At 39.4% G+C, this 15947-nt stretch overlaps 1 protein-coding gene across 2 annotated transcripts in view; it reads right to left on the bottom strand.

The window, feature by feature from the left end:
• The window catches only part of LOC136884913 (exportin-4), a 194185-nt gene that overhangs the window by 138019 nt on the left and 40219 nt on the right, over window positions 1–15947 (bottom strand). For both annotated transcript variants that reach the window (XM_067157224.2, XM_067157225.2), the window contains exon 6: window positions 8863–9019. In XM_067157224.2, the coding sequence (XP_067013325.2) occupies window positions 8863–9019 (157 nt within the window). The remainder of the gene's footprint in view (window positions 1–8862; window positions 9020–15947) is intronic.

Raw genomic sequence — 15947 nt, 5'->3', positions numbered from 1 at the left:
ATACAAACGGAAAGCAAAGCCCTGGTTCGACTCAGACTGCTATGCTGCTAGGAAAGAAACGCTGAATAAATTACACATTACCTTGAATTCTCTGTCTCCAGAAAACCTTGAAATATACACACTCTCTCGCAGGCTCTATAAGCAGCTAATAAAACAACAGGAGAAAGAGTACCAAGAAATGCTAGATATAAAGAAGATAGAAGTTGCTCAACGACATCCTTATAAAATACTGAACCCAAGGAAACCAAAATTCCCTAGGGACATACCAATAGAAACCTGGGAAAAACATATGTGTCAAGTGCTTCAGGTTAAAGATACTCAACCGCTACAGACACAATTAGAAGATGTAACTGAGTTTTTGCCTATAACTGTAATGAATATCGAGAACGCTATACACAGCATGGGAAATGGAAAGGCTTGTGGACCTGATCAGATTTACTACGAACATTTAAAAACGGTGACTCCAATTTTGAAAGAAACGTGGTCTTATTTGATGAACGAATGTCTTCGGAGAGGTAGAATACCAGATAGCTGGAGGAGATCCTACATCAAAATGGTATACAAGGGCAAAGGGGACATGGGAGATCCAGACTCGTACAGAGGTATCGCACTCGAATGCACTCTTTTTAAGGTAATGACCAAAATTCTCACTGACAGGCTAACAACACTTGTGGATCAATATATACCAGAGCAACAGTTTGGTTTCAGAAGAGGTAGATCTACCCTGCAAGCGGTGGAGTGTTTAAAACAAGATATCGAGGAAGCACTAAGAGTACCAGGTGGAAAGCTCCACGCAATCTTTGTTGACTTCTCTAAAGCTTTCGATATGCTCAATAGGAACATACTCCTGACAAAGTTGGAACAATTAATTGGTAAGAGTCACTACCTGACGGTCATAATCAAAAACATTCTCTCCAACAATACAGTATTTATACAGGATAACACATCAATATAAGATGCAATAGCACAGACCAATGGTGTACTACAAGGAGATCCTCTAAGTCCTCTTCTGTTCTCAATAATCACTTTGGATGTGACGCGATGCATCAAGGATGGTGTAAAGTTGTATGTATATGCAGATGATATGGTTCTCGCTGCAGAACGGCTGGAGGACCTGCAAGAGTCCTTTGATCTTCTGGCAGCATGGGCACATGAAATTGATCTCAGCATAAATGACCAAAAGACTGTCCACATGATTTTCAGAAAAGGGGGAAGATCAGCAGTGACTGACAGAGTCCATTACAATGGTAAAGAACTAACAAGGGTTAGTCACTTCAAATACCTGGGAGCCATATTCCAAACCAGAGGTGATGTTTTCACAAAACACATAGAGAATAGGACTATCTTGGCATTTAAAGCAGTGAATGAAATCAAAGATTTATGTAAGATGTCAGTTAAAGCAGCGATACAGCTCTTCAATATTAAAGTTGTGCCTATAATCACCTATGGTCTACAACTTGTCTGGGAATACCTAAATATTAATAGTCTACGACGAATAGAGAAAGTCAAAGCCGCATACTTAAAGAGAGCTCTGGGGCTTTCGAAGTATACACTATCTCGACTTGTGTATGTTCTGACAAGGGAATCTTTCCTGATCGAAGAGCTACGCTTCAAGATGTCACTACCATCCACGACAAATTACGATCGACTACTTACGGAACTGAAGCAGAAAAGAGAAGGCATTTGGTTAGATTTCTATGTAACAGATGCTATGACAACACGGGGATGGATGGAAGCGAACTACGAATTAAGACATATTGTAATTAGATTGGCTGTTCATGGCTTTCACTTTAAGCTTTGCAAAACCAAAACATTTCATGAACCTGAATTCGGATGCATGTGTAAATTGTGCGATCGTGAGTGTGATAGATACCACGTCTTAACATGTCCTAACAGAGGGAAATCATTGACTAAATTCTGTTCAGAAGAATGAGACCTATGTGGAAATGTTAGAATTAATGTACTTACTTACATGGCCATTTGGCTGCAATAAAACTATTATTATATCCAGGTAAAAATGCCTGACCTGGCCGGGAATCGAACTTTGGTCCCCCGGGTGAGAGGCAGGCAACTTCGACCGCAGGGCCGGCTTCAAACATTAATTACCGGAACGCGGCTTAAAAGTCTTGCAACTTTACATTCAGTTTTACCGGGGAAACTTTGTCGGTTTCCTCTGAAAACATCTTTCAGGTCAGCAACTTTGATCGGTGAAACTTTTCGAAAAACCTAATAACATCAAGCCAAACAATCGACCACAAGTATTTTTCAATTCTCTAATCTAATAAAATAAAGCACATTGGATAAAAAAACGCCCAACATGATGGTAAAATCCCTTTTTCTTTAAATCTTCCATTGTAATTTGGTCACCGGTACCTAGGTACTGTTCGTAGTCAGTTTGTGGAAATCTTGTACCGCGCAAATTAGGCCTACGGCCTACATCAACTTTTAAAGGTTATGTTGAACTCGAGAATATTGTTTCGAATGTATCGATTCTGAAGTTTTCGAATGCATTATATTCAATTATGTCCGTCACTAATCACGATTACATTGAAAAGAGAAAAAAATATCATCAAAACTTCCGAATTTAAGGTTATTCGCGACCTTGAGCTCAGCTGGAAAACGCGCTCGCTGTTCAAGTTGGTACGAGTGCGAAATGATGCAAAGGTTTTTACATGTAACGTGCGCAAATGAAACGACTGGGGTTTTAACATTTTAACACAATAACATGAAATTCCTAGTCTTACATTAGGACCAAAACAGTAATAGGCAATCCCAAAACCTCCCATGGCTTTATGTATGTAAGGTGCAACATCTGTTCAGGTCTCGATAACGTAATTGTATAGGCTACGATAATAGTAATACCTATATTAAATTTGTGTCACTTAAGAAGGAGCAGTGTAGATTCCTACCTGAAAGCTCAGTGACTACAGAGTGCCATGAGGGAAGTGCCGAAAACCTGTTCGGTGATACACTCAGAAAAAAAAAAAAAAGTAAACGTGTAACCGCGGACATAATGCAGACGCTTTGCAAGTACGAACATTTGACGAAACTCGTTCCGTCTTCAAGTAGAGCTGTCGAAATGCGCTCTGTCTCCTTCCAATTGTTGTGGACACTCTCTGCTTTATGATTTAGATTCTCTAAACAATAACACCCGAATGCGATGCTAAGATGGTCCCTTATACAAGTTCACCGCCGATCGCTTTTCCGCTTCCTCAAATTACCGTAATGACTGGACGTTAACACCAAGGTCCCTAAGTATGCCTTTCGTGAGATACAGTTTCTTGAAAAAACGCGTGATCGAGGATTTAGCGTTGATGGGACTGAAATTTCTGAACGGTTGATATGGGAAATCGTTTCTTCGAGGAACGGATGATGCGGGATTTTTACAACGTGATTTAATTATGATGCTCGCGGGACCACGTAATTTGAACGGATAATACGGGAAAACGTTTCCGGGAACGTATAATCGAGGTTCTACTGTACTCGTGTTTATTCATACCCTCTGCTTTGTAATTTAATGACCATGGAATAGCTCATGATGTGTAAATTACCATATATTCATTTTTTACTGCATACTTTTGTTGTTATTATTACCATATATCCCTTAAAATGTAAATAAACTAACATTAAATATAGTAAATTATGCTTATTTCATTGCATACTGCTATGACAACATGACTTCTTATGATGTAGATGCAGTATAAAAGTATTTCTTCCCAAATATTTGTTACACACACCCATGGATGAGGGACGCAGGCGAAGAATACACCCACGGTATCCCCTGCCAGTTGTAAGAGGTGACTAAAAGGGGTGACGAAGGGATGATTGTAGTAGAACCATGAAACTACTTGTCATTAGTACCATCATGTGGGGAACACCATGGGTCGCCTTTACTTGCGAGTAGTACCACTGTTAGGTACACAATAGGTTTGTGATTAGTAGCAACATAAGGTGAGAGTATGGGTTTTCCAGTACCCATGATTAGTACCATTGTGAGAAACACCACGTGTCTGGGCGTTGCCTGTGATTAGTGCCACTATATCAGCGGCACCATGGGAATACCGGCGCCCGTGATTAATTCACTTATGTGAGGAACACCATGGGTTTGCGTTGCCTATGAGTTGCGCCATTATGTGAGAAACACCATAGATCTTTGTTACCTGTACAAAGTAGAATACTTGTGAGTAGTACCATAATGTGTTGAACACCGTGAGTCTACACTATTTCCGATTAGTACCGCACCATGACAAATACCATGGTTCTACTTTACTAGCGGTAAGTACCATTATGAGGGGCTGTTGACCTGAATTTTGGACTCCTTTAGACAACACGCATCCTCGATTCAGGATTGTGCTTTAGAAACAGTCCCTTGTTCAGTAATACTATTGTTTATGATAGTTCCTGAACTGGATCCACTGATTGTTTTAAATTCATATCCATCCATTCTTAATCATCATCCTGTTTTTTTTATTCTGGTCAGTGGATGATTTTGAACTTTTAAATTGACATTACAATGTGTCTCATTTTGTACCATTAGGGGCTGTTGACCTAGATGTTAGACCCCTTTAAACAACAAGCTTCATCATCATCATCATCATCATCATCATCAGTTTTTACTAAGATACATAATGATCTTACATATATGTATAATTGAAGAACTGAAGATCCATATACAGGTAAGTGGGTCGCCTTGAGGTAGAAGTTGAAACTGTGTAATTTGGGAGAGAGCAAGCCCATGTGGTAGGCCTATTACGCGTCATAAGAAACTGAGGGAACTGGCTGTGCAGTTCGATGACATTGCTGTGAGCTTGCTTTCAGCAGATGGTGGATTCAAGCCCCACAGTCGGCAGGTCTGAAGTTATAATGCCAACTTAAATGGTTCGTTATTGGACATTATACATTTTCCAGCTAACTCATTCCTGGTTGCCAGCGTTTCACCACCGTGTGCTAAGTTGGGCTCATCAGTTGGTACGTAGCACACCTACCAAGATGCTGGCTAGTGCATACCATGGAGGCCACTGCCTAGGCTACTTGTGTTTTTTTTTTTTCTTTGGTGGTTCCCTAATTTTCATTTCAGGCTATGCTGTGGTTGTACCTTTATTAAGGCAACAACCGCTTATTTTCATTTTAAGTCCTAGCCCTCTTTCCTATCCCATTCTTTCCTTACAACCTGTTTTCATGTGATTTAAGCCAATATATATGTAAAAATACTGGTAATGTTATTTGATTAATTTATTTTATTTTTTTATTTTTATTTTTTTGCTAGTTGCTTTACGTCGCACCGACACAGATAGGTCTTATGGCGACGAATTTGACTCATTAGCGTCCCTGTGCCTTTCCTGGGTTTCCTTAATGTTGTAAGCTTGAGATACACCAAGTTGCAAGCTGAAAATATGTTTATAATGCCCCCATCCCCTACTGCTTATTGAAGAAAGAAGACAACATCCAAGCAAAAGGAAGGACACCGGGCTGAGTGGCTCAGACGGCTAAGGCACTGGCCTTCTGACCTCAACTTGGCAGGTTCGATCCTGGCTCGGTCCGGTGGTATTTGAAGGCATTCAAATACATCAGTCTTTGTCCATAGATTTACTGGCACGTAAAAGAACTCCTGCAGGTCAAAATTCTGCCACCTTGGCGCCTCTGAAAACCGTAAAAGTACTTAGTGGGATGTAAAGCTATCAGCATTATTATTAAAAGGAAGGACAGATATGTCCTATGCGGTAAGTCCTTGAACTTATAGAAATTGCAATGTATTATATAATCTAGATTCTTTCTGCCTTTCCCCTCCCCCCTCCCCGTCCCTTTAAAAATACAGTTTTAGTAATGTGTACATCAGAATAAAGGCAGGAAATGTTTAAAATTAATTTAAGTGAGTGAAGGAGAGAATGTATGACTAGCTCAGGTTGGTGGGTTCGAGTCCGGCGGTATCTGAAAGTGCTCAAATATGCCAGTCTCATGTCTAGATCTACCGGTACATAAAATAACTCTTGCGGAACTAATCGGTGTATATGAAAATGATAGAAGTAGATAGTAGAACTAATATTCAATTCTGCAGTGAGCTTGAAAGCTGACCTAATTTTCGTTCATGTAGCTTGGCACATTAGTGTTCCTATATGGTGGGTTCGAGTCTGGCAGTATTTGAAAGTGCTCAAATACGCCAGTCTCATGTCTAGAACTACCGATACATGAAATAACTCTCGCGGGACGAAATTTTGGCAGTAGAAATTATAACATTATTATTTTCAAATCCGCAGTTAAGTTATAATTTCGTGTGGCTATTTCTAGCCGAGTGCAGCCCTTGTAAGGCAGACCCTCCGATGAGGGTGGGCGGCATCTGCCATTTGTAGGTAACTGCGTGTTATTGTGGTGGAGGATAGTGTTATATGTGGTGAGTGAGTTGCAGGGATGTTGGGGACAGCACAAACACCCAGCCCCCGGGCCAATGGAATTAACCAATTAAGGTTAAAATCCCCGACCAGGCCGGGAATCGAACCCGGGACCCTCTGAACCGAAGGCCAGTACGCTGACCATTCGGCCAACGAGTCGGACCGCAGTTAAGTTGAAAGCTGACCTAATTTCCGTTCATGGAGCTTGGCACTTTAGTATTCCTATATGTTTCCTGGATAAGCTTGAAGATATAACCAGCCTGCAACTTTCGAAAAGCACACTGCAAAGACTTATTAAATAAATTGCATCGTTTAACACGCCCCTCTTTTCAAGAATATGGTTACAGTACACCTACTGTATATCAAAATAAAGACAGATATATGTAACATTAATTTGAGTGAGAAAGTGTGTTTATTTCCTTAATTCCTCATTGAGCGTGGAAACCAACTTAATTATGAATATCTTGATTTATTTCATCTTAACTTTTATCATTTACTAGGGTAGGGAAACATTCATTATCGGTGTTTACATTGAGGTTAGTTTGTTATGGTTATGTCTGGTGATTTTAATATGTAACCAGGCAGGTTGGCAGCAGTGATCAGCCATTACAAAAAAGAGAAAAGAAGAGCACCGGGCGGCGATATTTACTTTCTGGGGTATTGCCTTACGTGGCGATTACTTTACACACATCGCTAGTACGCTTGTAGTAATCATGTGGAGATTAGAGATGAGCACTATCAATTGATAACTATCGAACTAGTCGATAGTTTAAACTATCGTAACAGTACACTACTTTAAAAAACGAGTCGACTGAATTCAGTCACAGTCCCCACCACGGATCTCTCCACGTTTTGCTCTCCAGTTAGCATAAAACAAGTCGACTGAATTCAGTCACATTCCCGTCGCGGGTGGAGATGTGTACTTGGTTTATAACATATACCAGCCACTATGCTAATAATTTTTACATAGTGAAGTGAATACTGGTTAGTGGTAAGAAATACACAATGCAAATTAACAGTGATCATGTTTGCAATCGAACCAAAGTATGGATTTTTTTGGTAGACCCATGCTACCAGCATAAAACAAAAAGAACTGTTACAGTATGTGAAGAAAGTTGCTTTATCATTTCAGCATTGTAAACCAGGCCATTATCCAGAAAATGGAAAGGAAAAAAACTGTTAAAATAAGAAACTGGTCTAAGAAATGATGGTTATTCAGTTTCACAGGAAATTCTACCATTAAAGGCACTGGAAATCACAAAGATCATCAATATACAATTCAAGCACAGGGTGCCAAGTATCAATCAATCAATCAATCAATCAATCAATCAATCAATCAATCAATCAATCAATCAATCAATCAATCAATCAATCAATCAATCAATCAATCAATCAATCACTACTGATCTGCATTTAGGGCAGTCGCCCAGGTGGCAGAGTCCCTATCTGTTGTTTTCCTAGCCTTTTCTTGAGTGATCGCGATTCACGAACAGGAACAATCTTTCTCTTCAAAGGAGAACATCTCTATGCCAGCGACTGCAAAGGACCATACCGAAAAAGCGGTGGAATTCCATCTATATTTTCAATTCAAAATTAAATTAGTATTATTTTCCCTGCCTCCATCTTTTGCTAAAAATCGTTTTAAAGAAAACAGGAAAATTATTTAAGTAAATACAATAATAAACTTATGTCCCTCCATCAAAATTCCAATGCAGAAGTGCTGTAGAAAAAGAACAATGCATCCTGTTATTAATTATTAGAGAGCTCTTAAACTTCAAGTCCAGCTATCTAACAATCTTCTGATTTCACCTCAACAGTATAAATAAATAAAATCACTTACATATTCAGGCACTAACAAACGCAGTCTGTAGTGTAGTGGACACCAATACTGACTAGCTTTCACAAGAATATGTACATAGGTAAAAAATCAATACCTATTCAGAAATTCTCTCGAATTTTTAAAATGTTAGTGTTTTAATTTTCTAGCGCCTATCATGAAGCGTCATATAAGCCAGCATTCAAAGAAGCATTCTCACAGCTTAGTAGCCAATGTGCGAATCTTGATTCTCTTTGGATATAATCAGTACCTAATAACTCCCAGAACTGTTACTTGCATTACATCCACATAAAGGACAGCAGGCTTCAGCACTTCTTAGAGCAGAGAAATCATCCTAAATTTCAGGGATTCACCGCTGTGCTGAGAAATCATTGTAGATAAGAACCTCATCTTAGTTAATAAGGGCAGTTTCTCTTTATCGTCCTTTTTCTGAATTGCCACCACTTGGACTAAATATACCCACAATCATCCTGTACCAGAAACTTCTCACAATATTTCCAATTCATACACGGAGGGTTTAATCCTCAGAGAAAGTCAGAAGGAGATAACATTTACAGGGGAATGACCAACACCATGCTCAACATAATCAAAACCTGAATGCTAGTATCTAACTTCAGGCTGTACAGCTATAAAGGATATAGTTGGCGGAGATGAACCCCCAGGTGAGGACGCCCTCCGTGATAGACAGCAGCAAGTTGAGGAGGTTCACCATCTGCGGAGGGTATGGGGGAGCGTGACGGGTCAGCTCCCCTAGAGCATTCACGCAGAACTGGAAGATCCTCTTGAGATCTGTCACCTGCAATAGATAAAGGGCAGGTAAAGTCAGTCAGTACATCAATAAGAAATTATCATAATTAGCTGAGGCTTTCACCATTACAAAAGAGTAGGATAGTGGCATAAAACAAGCGACACATAAAGGGAACACACGGGAGAAGAAGTCAAATGAAGAAGAGAAAAGGTGGGATGATACCAAAGAACAGGAGATAGCAACAAATAGTCTTATTAAAAAAAAAAAAAAAAATAATAATAATAATAATAATAATAATAATAATAATAAAAAATATGGAAGAGCAGCCAAGAAGCAAAATAATGAGAAAAGAAGAAATTAGGAGGAAAGCTAGCAGGAGGCAAGGAAAAAACAATCATGAGGGGAAAACAAAAGTTTAGGATTAACCAGATATATAGCGGTTTACCAAAGCTGAGGACTGGTGTTCAACCTCCATTCTTCCTGGTGTCAAAACTGGTTAAGACGTCCCTCCCTAGCGTGTTTCCCTGGTTATTATACAATTATTGCAAAGTCCCAGTCCATGTCCTATTAAATACACGTTAAAGAAACCTGGATAGCACATTTACGTCACTCGTTAGTACGTTTGTAATCTTCCCACCATAAGAAATTTAAATTAGAATTCCCGGCTACATCGTGCACACGATGCGTCAGCGGCGACTGGCATGAGTGAGGATTTGGTAAAGAACTTAATTGCACAGCCCTAGCATGTCGGCCTACAGCTGCAGGGGGTGTCGGTCTCAAGCCAGTCTTTGATGTGGGCGTGTGTTTGTTTGGATTGGGCAACAGTAGCTCGTGTGACGTGTTGGTGCTTAATTTATGTCCTGTTAAATACATGCTTAAGAAACCTGGATAGCACGTTCGTTATATTCTCATCACAAGAAATTTAAATTAGCGTTCCTGGCCATGTCGCACGCATGATGCACCAGCGAAGACCGGCCTGGGTGAGGATTTGATAGAGAACTTAATTTCACGACCCTAGCGTGATGGCCTACAGCTGCAGGAAGCCTCCGTCACGAATGAAGAGGTGTTTCATGACACAAATAAAAAGACGGCGGGATCGTCACATCGTCTAATAGGCCATATACTTAGACATGATGGGTTACTGAAGCAAATTTTTTTGCTAAATCCTTTATGTCGCACCGGCACATTAAGGTCTTGTGACAACGATGGGATAGGAAAGGCCTAGGAATGGGAAGGAAGCGGCCGTGGCTTTAATTAAAGTACAGCCCCAGCATTTGGCTGGTGTGAAAATGGGAAACCACGGAAAACCATCTTCAGGGCTGCCGACAGTGGGGTTCAAACCCACTATCCCCCAGATGGGAGCTAACAGCTGCGCGCTCCTAACCGCACGGCCAACTCGTCCGGTTTACTGAAGAAAATAATAGAGGGTTCCATAGAAGGAAAAAATTGTAGATGATGATCAAGATTAGAGTACATGATGCAGATATTAGATGACATGAGATGTGATTCCTACTACGAACTGAAAAGGAAAACACAGAAACGTAAAGAATGGAGAGCTGCTGCCAACCACCTTCACGGCAGATGACTAGAGAAAGAGAGAACTGAATTGTGTAACAACATACATAAATTACGCCTACTGTACTTACGCATAGTGGTTTGTAGGACATTCAGTTATGGAGAAGAAGAAAGCCAGACAGTTTACAAATGATGAAAAATTAAAGTTGAGAAAGTGGATGCTAATCCACACATGAAACGTGTGCACATCACCCAGATGTTGGACATTCCTACTATACCTTAAAACGTAATTTTAAGCGACATGTATAGTTCGCGTCTATAAGAACGTTTTTCCTTTATGTTTTGCTATGTTAGTGTTCTTAAAATGTATTATCTCATTAATTATTTCACTATAATTGTAAACACTTCTTTCTCTGTTTTCATTGTAATTATTTTTATGTTCAAACCTAACCTTAAATTTAAGAGAGTAATTGTTTTTCATTTTTTAGCACGTTTCCTCTTTAGAACGTTATTTTTTTTCTGTCTCCACAAAAATGTCCTAACCAGTTTTGGCTGTACATCAAAATGGTTCTCCGTTAATCTCCGGGCATAACTCATTAGTACGTCGTCAGTCGAACGGTACGAGTGTCTCAGTTTTTATATGAATCAGAACCAACCTTTACCCCACACCTCCTTGGGTGAAGCGTTTTATGCTCGCCAGCTGTGGCAATATTATTTACGCGTAGTGAGGCATTATGGTGCAAAATCGAAACACGATTGGAATGATGTTACCTTTTATACATGATCTGAAAATGAAGCCAAAAGGGGTAGATCAGACTTTTCTAGTGCACTTTTTCATTATTTGTCAAAGTTTTGTACTGAAAATCCATCAGTAAAAATTATCAATCTTTTCTGTGATGGAAGTAGTGCCCACAGTAACAATTACAATATTCCAGCTATGTTGAGCAAACTTTCAAATGACTACCACGTGACATTTACAATCACGTACACGATGCGTGGTCATAGCTGCTTGCCTGCTGACTGCATATTGGGAAGAGTGGAAAAACATATTAGGAAAACGGAGCTGCTTCTTCTGCCAGCTGAATATCATGCTATTTTTTCAAGGGTCGGCCAGCTACGCATTCTTGGTCAAGACTGGCATTTTTACAGCTGAAAATCTACCACTGATGTACACATGAAACCTAAGCATGATTTCAAAATACAGTAGAAGTCCGTTATAGCGAGAATTCACGACAGCAGAAAATTTACTCACTATAGCGGATTGTCGTTATATCCGATTTTTGTATAAAAGTCGGAAAACCCCCCATACACATTAAAATCGGTATGAAATGGCGATCAGTTTGTTCAAAACGTGCGTTTCCGCGGATGATATCCACACTACGGCTTACTCGTTTGTTATTTTTCGAAATCCGATGCTACGTGAAAGTGTTTGTTTAATTTCATTCTGAAAAAATTACAGTACCATACTTCTCCGAATCCATGACGAACCCCACTTTTTCCTACAAAAAATTTTAATCAGGCACAAAAAGTGTTTTGTTAAATCATATGACTGCCTTTGTTGTACAGTACGCATTTTTTGACTATTTTTAGACGCCGAACATTGGCTTTCGTTATACCGCATTTTTTTGCGGCTGCACATTTATTCTTTATTCTGCGGGTTTAATGTCCATTTACTTAAAATTCGCATCATAATACCGAAGAGAACCCATTGAAAATTTGCCGGCAATACCTATTCCATGTATCTCTACATACAGCGATCCGCCAGGAAAATATTCTTTCTGTCAATAAAACTGTTATGGTACTTTTACTCAGCTACCACTACACGCACGTCTCGCTTGCCGGGTTCGGCCAACTTCAGCGGCTAGCGAAGTATAGGCCTAATCACGGACGCTGAAAGTCAACAAACGAGTTTATTGCGCCACGGTATGGCCATTCGACCCTTGCGTTTTTCGTGCACATACCTAAAAATTTCATTTTTGACTTCTTTAAAGAGTCCTTGTTGCGGACCACTGAATGTACTTTTTGTTCAGTACACATTTTTTTTTAGCTATCGTTGTCTTCACACTGACGTCAAATATTGGCTTTACTTAGGCCTATGCCATATTTTCTTGCAGCTGCACAATTATTCTACATTTCCGAGTGTTTAATAACAATTAACTTAAAATTGGCCATCATAATATGGTATCGACGAGAACCCATTGAAAATTTGCCGGCAATACCTGTTCCACGTATCTTTACGACTATCCATCACGAAAATGTTCCTGTTGTCTAAAAAAACTTAATTTTACTATGAGTCAGGTACATTGGACGCGTTATAACTCTGCCACTGAGTAGCCATGGTCTTTCTAAGAATTCGAAGGCTCGCATGTTTTGATGCCATTCTGCAGATTTGAGAAACATTTTTGTAGAGGCTAGTAGAATGTGATTCTCTGTTCACTATTTTCCAAGATCCAGTGACGTTACACATAGGCACCGTACAACCGACTGTCTCGGCAAACGAGAGGCTGTCGTTTATTGTCAAGGAATTTTGTGTGTGCGAGCGCGTGTGAAAAGAAGCGGCGTGGTTACCACGGTAGTTGCCAGTGGTATTCATTCCTGTTAGGCTGCGAATGGAAGACAAACCTTGAGATTTTTGCATGAGATTCTGAAGGAAAAAAACGTCGTCGTGGATTCGGAGAAATATGGTATCACTTCAGAGTTTCCTTCTTCAAATGGCGTCACCTAACCTAACCATATATGTGTTGTGAAAACATATTTGAAACGCATGTAAAGCCGATTTATCCTCGCTAAAAATTTGCATGTGAAAAGTCTTTCCAAAATTTAGTTAGACGCGAGAAATATGAACTATCCTCTGAAATCAGTGATGCAGGCCTACTCTGCCATATCTGTACGTACATACATTTTTAATGAATTCCAGTATGTAACATTAAAATTAAGAGATCGCTTACTACAGCCATTATTTTTAATGAGTTGACATCTGCAGTCAGCCAAGTTATTTACGCATTTATTACGAAAACTTATTCTCTTTCATTTCGAATTTTCTTTAGAGAACAGCAGTCGTTGGGTATTACTAATCGACTCCAACATCGCCTTCGAATGTCGACGAGAGAGCTCGCAAATGCACAAATGAGAAAACTATACCGTACCAAAGATGATCGATCGCATTTTGTGGCAAACGTTTCAGTTTCCTTATTCAAACAGCGCCACCTATCCTAACTTAACCGTACTATACCTATGATGAAAACATACTTAAGCGCCAGTAGAGAAATTATAACCTTTTCGCTATAAATTTACAAATTTACATGATAATAACCTTTCACCTTTCCGTAATTTAACCAGACACAAGAAAATATAAACTAACCTCTGAAATCAATTATGCACTCTGCCATATCTCGAGGGGTATCCCATTTTTACTTGATTGCAGTATTTATCATTAAAATTAAGCGATCGTTTAATCAGCCTTTATTTGTAACGAGTTTAGAACTGTTATCGGACGTGTTATTTACGCACATATTACGAAAATATGTTCTCTTTCAATTCAAATTTTCTTTACAGAACAGCAGTCAACAGTTATTACTAATCGACTCCGACATCACTTTCGAATGTCGACGAGAGAACTCGCTAGTGGACACAGCGACAAAACAAAACCGAAAATAATCGATTGCATGCAACATAATCGCGGGGGGGGGCACAAATATCAATAACAAAAAAAACATCTTGTGCGCTTAATCACTCGTAATAACGGATGCGTCAATGATAGGGCTCTCGCTGTAACCGAAGGATAATACACAGTTTAATATAGGAATTTTGAAGGGACAGAAAAAAGTTATCGGTATAACGGGGTTCTCGTTATACGCCGTACTCGCTATAGCGGACTTCTACTGTAACAGAAATGAAAGTTATTCAAACTAAGTCTAATTCTGTCAGTTATAAACCGCTGTACTCAGACATTATGGAGATGTGCAAACATACCCTTCTGAAATGAGGTAGAAAATGGTCGTCTCTTGAAGTAGAACAAGTACTATTTGGTAATGTATTGAAAGAAGACAAAGTCAAGGATGTTAAGAGCCTCCTCAATAAACCCACACAGAAACGCATTATGTCCAACTCGTATGCAACAATGATATTTTTATTTTTTGAATTTATTGAACGTGTGATGTGTATGGACCAATAAGTCCTTCCAAAAAGAAGTTTCCCAAAAATGTATGTGTTTTGAAATACGAGACATAACTCAAGACAATCAACTTTGTTTGTTACCAATCATATGTTAGGTTTTACTAAATTAATTTTATGTTCTTCTGCATTCTAGGCATTATTATTTTCTATTCATATTACAAGCATTTTCAAATTCATAAATTGTGAATAACTACAACATTTGTGAAGTATTTGATTAAATATATCATTAAGCATTATATTTGAAAGTTTCAACACCTAAAATTTAACCTAGCCTACGCCGTTCCGCATAATATGCATTTCCAGCCCCCCTTTAGTTCTAAAGTGACGTAAATACTTTTTTTTTTTTTTTTTTTTGCTAGGGGCTTTACGTCGCACCGACACAGATAGGTCTTATGGCGACGATGGGATAAGAAAGGCCTAGGAGTTGGAAGGAAGCGGCCGTGGCCTTAATTAAGGTACAGCCCCAGCATTTGCCTGGTGTGAAAATGGGAAACCACGGAAAACCATCTTCAGGGCTGCCGATAGTGGGATTCGAACCTACTATCTCCCGGATGCAAGCTCACAGCCGCGCGCCTCTACGCGCACGGCCAACTCGCCCGGTAAAATACATTATTAGTCAAAGTTTTGTACTGAAAATCCATCACTAAAATTTATCAATCTTTTCTGTGATGGAAGCAGTGCCCAAAATATGATTTACACTATTCTAGCTATGTTGAGCAAACTCTTTACATTTACCATCACGTCAAGATGTGTGGTCACGCTAATTGCCTGTTGACCGCATTTCGATGGTATTCTTTGCATTAGGATTTTAGCCACCACAGCAAGGTTATTTTGTTTAAGTAATGTAGCTGCATAGAAAAATTGAATCCATTTATTAAAAAAGTTGCATTTCCTGAAAAATTTAATTTCTTGGAGATGCGTCACTTTGGAAATAAGCCCTTCAATTGCATCAATAACGTTGGAGTTCAAAGGTTTAGCTTTACTACCACATAGTGTCATGCGCAAGCGCTGCCTGGATTAGTGTGGAATCGCATGCGATTCCGCATGACGTCACAAACCCGCATGGCACTCCACATCAATGAAATCCTAAGCTACCGTGTTACATAATTATGAATGAACATCAGAACACTGTGATGCATGTGTGTAATGGACTAATATAACTTGGAAACAATTCTCTAAACCCATGGGTAAATGTGAAAATATTGAACTCGATTAGAAGGTGGTAGTGTGACCGTTCATGACATCGTCATATGTATATAGCGACATCCTGTATAGAGAATATGCC

Source organism: Anabrus simplex, chromosome 13 (assembly GCF_040414725.1).
Source record: "Anabrus simplex isolate iqAnaSimp1 chromosome 13, ASM4041472v1, whole genome shotgun sequence".
Classification (NCBI taxonomy): domain Eukaryota; kingdom Metazoa; phylum Arthropoda; class Insecta; order Orthoptera; family Tettigoniidae; genus Anabrus; species Anabrus simplex.
The sequence above is the reverse complement of the archived record's forward strand: the minus strand, read 5'-3'. Positions and strand labels throughout refer to the sequence as shown.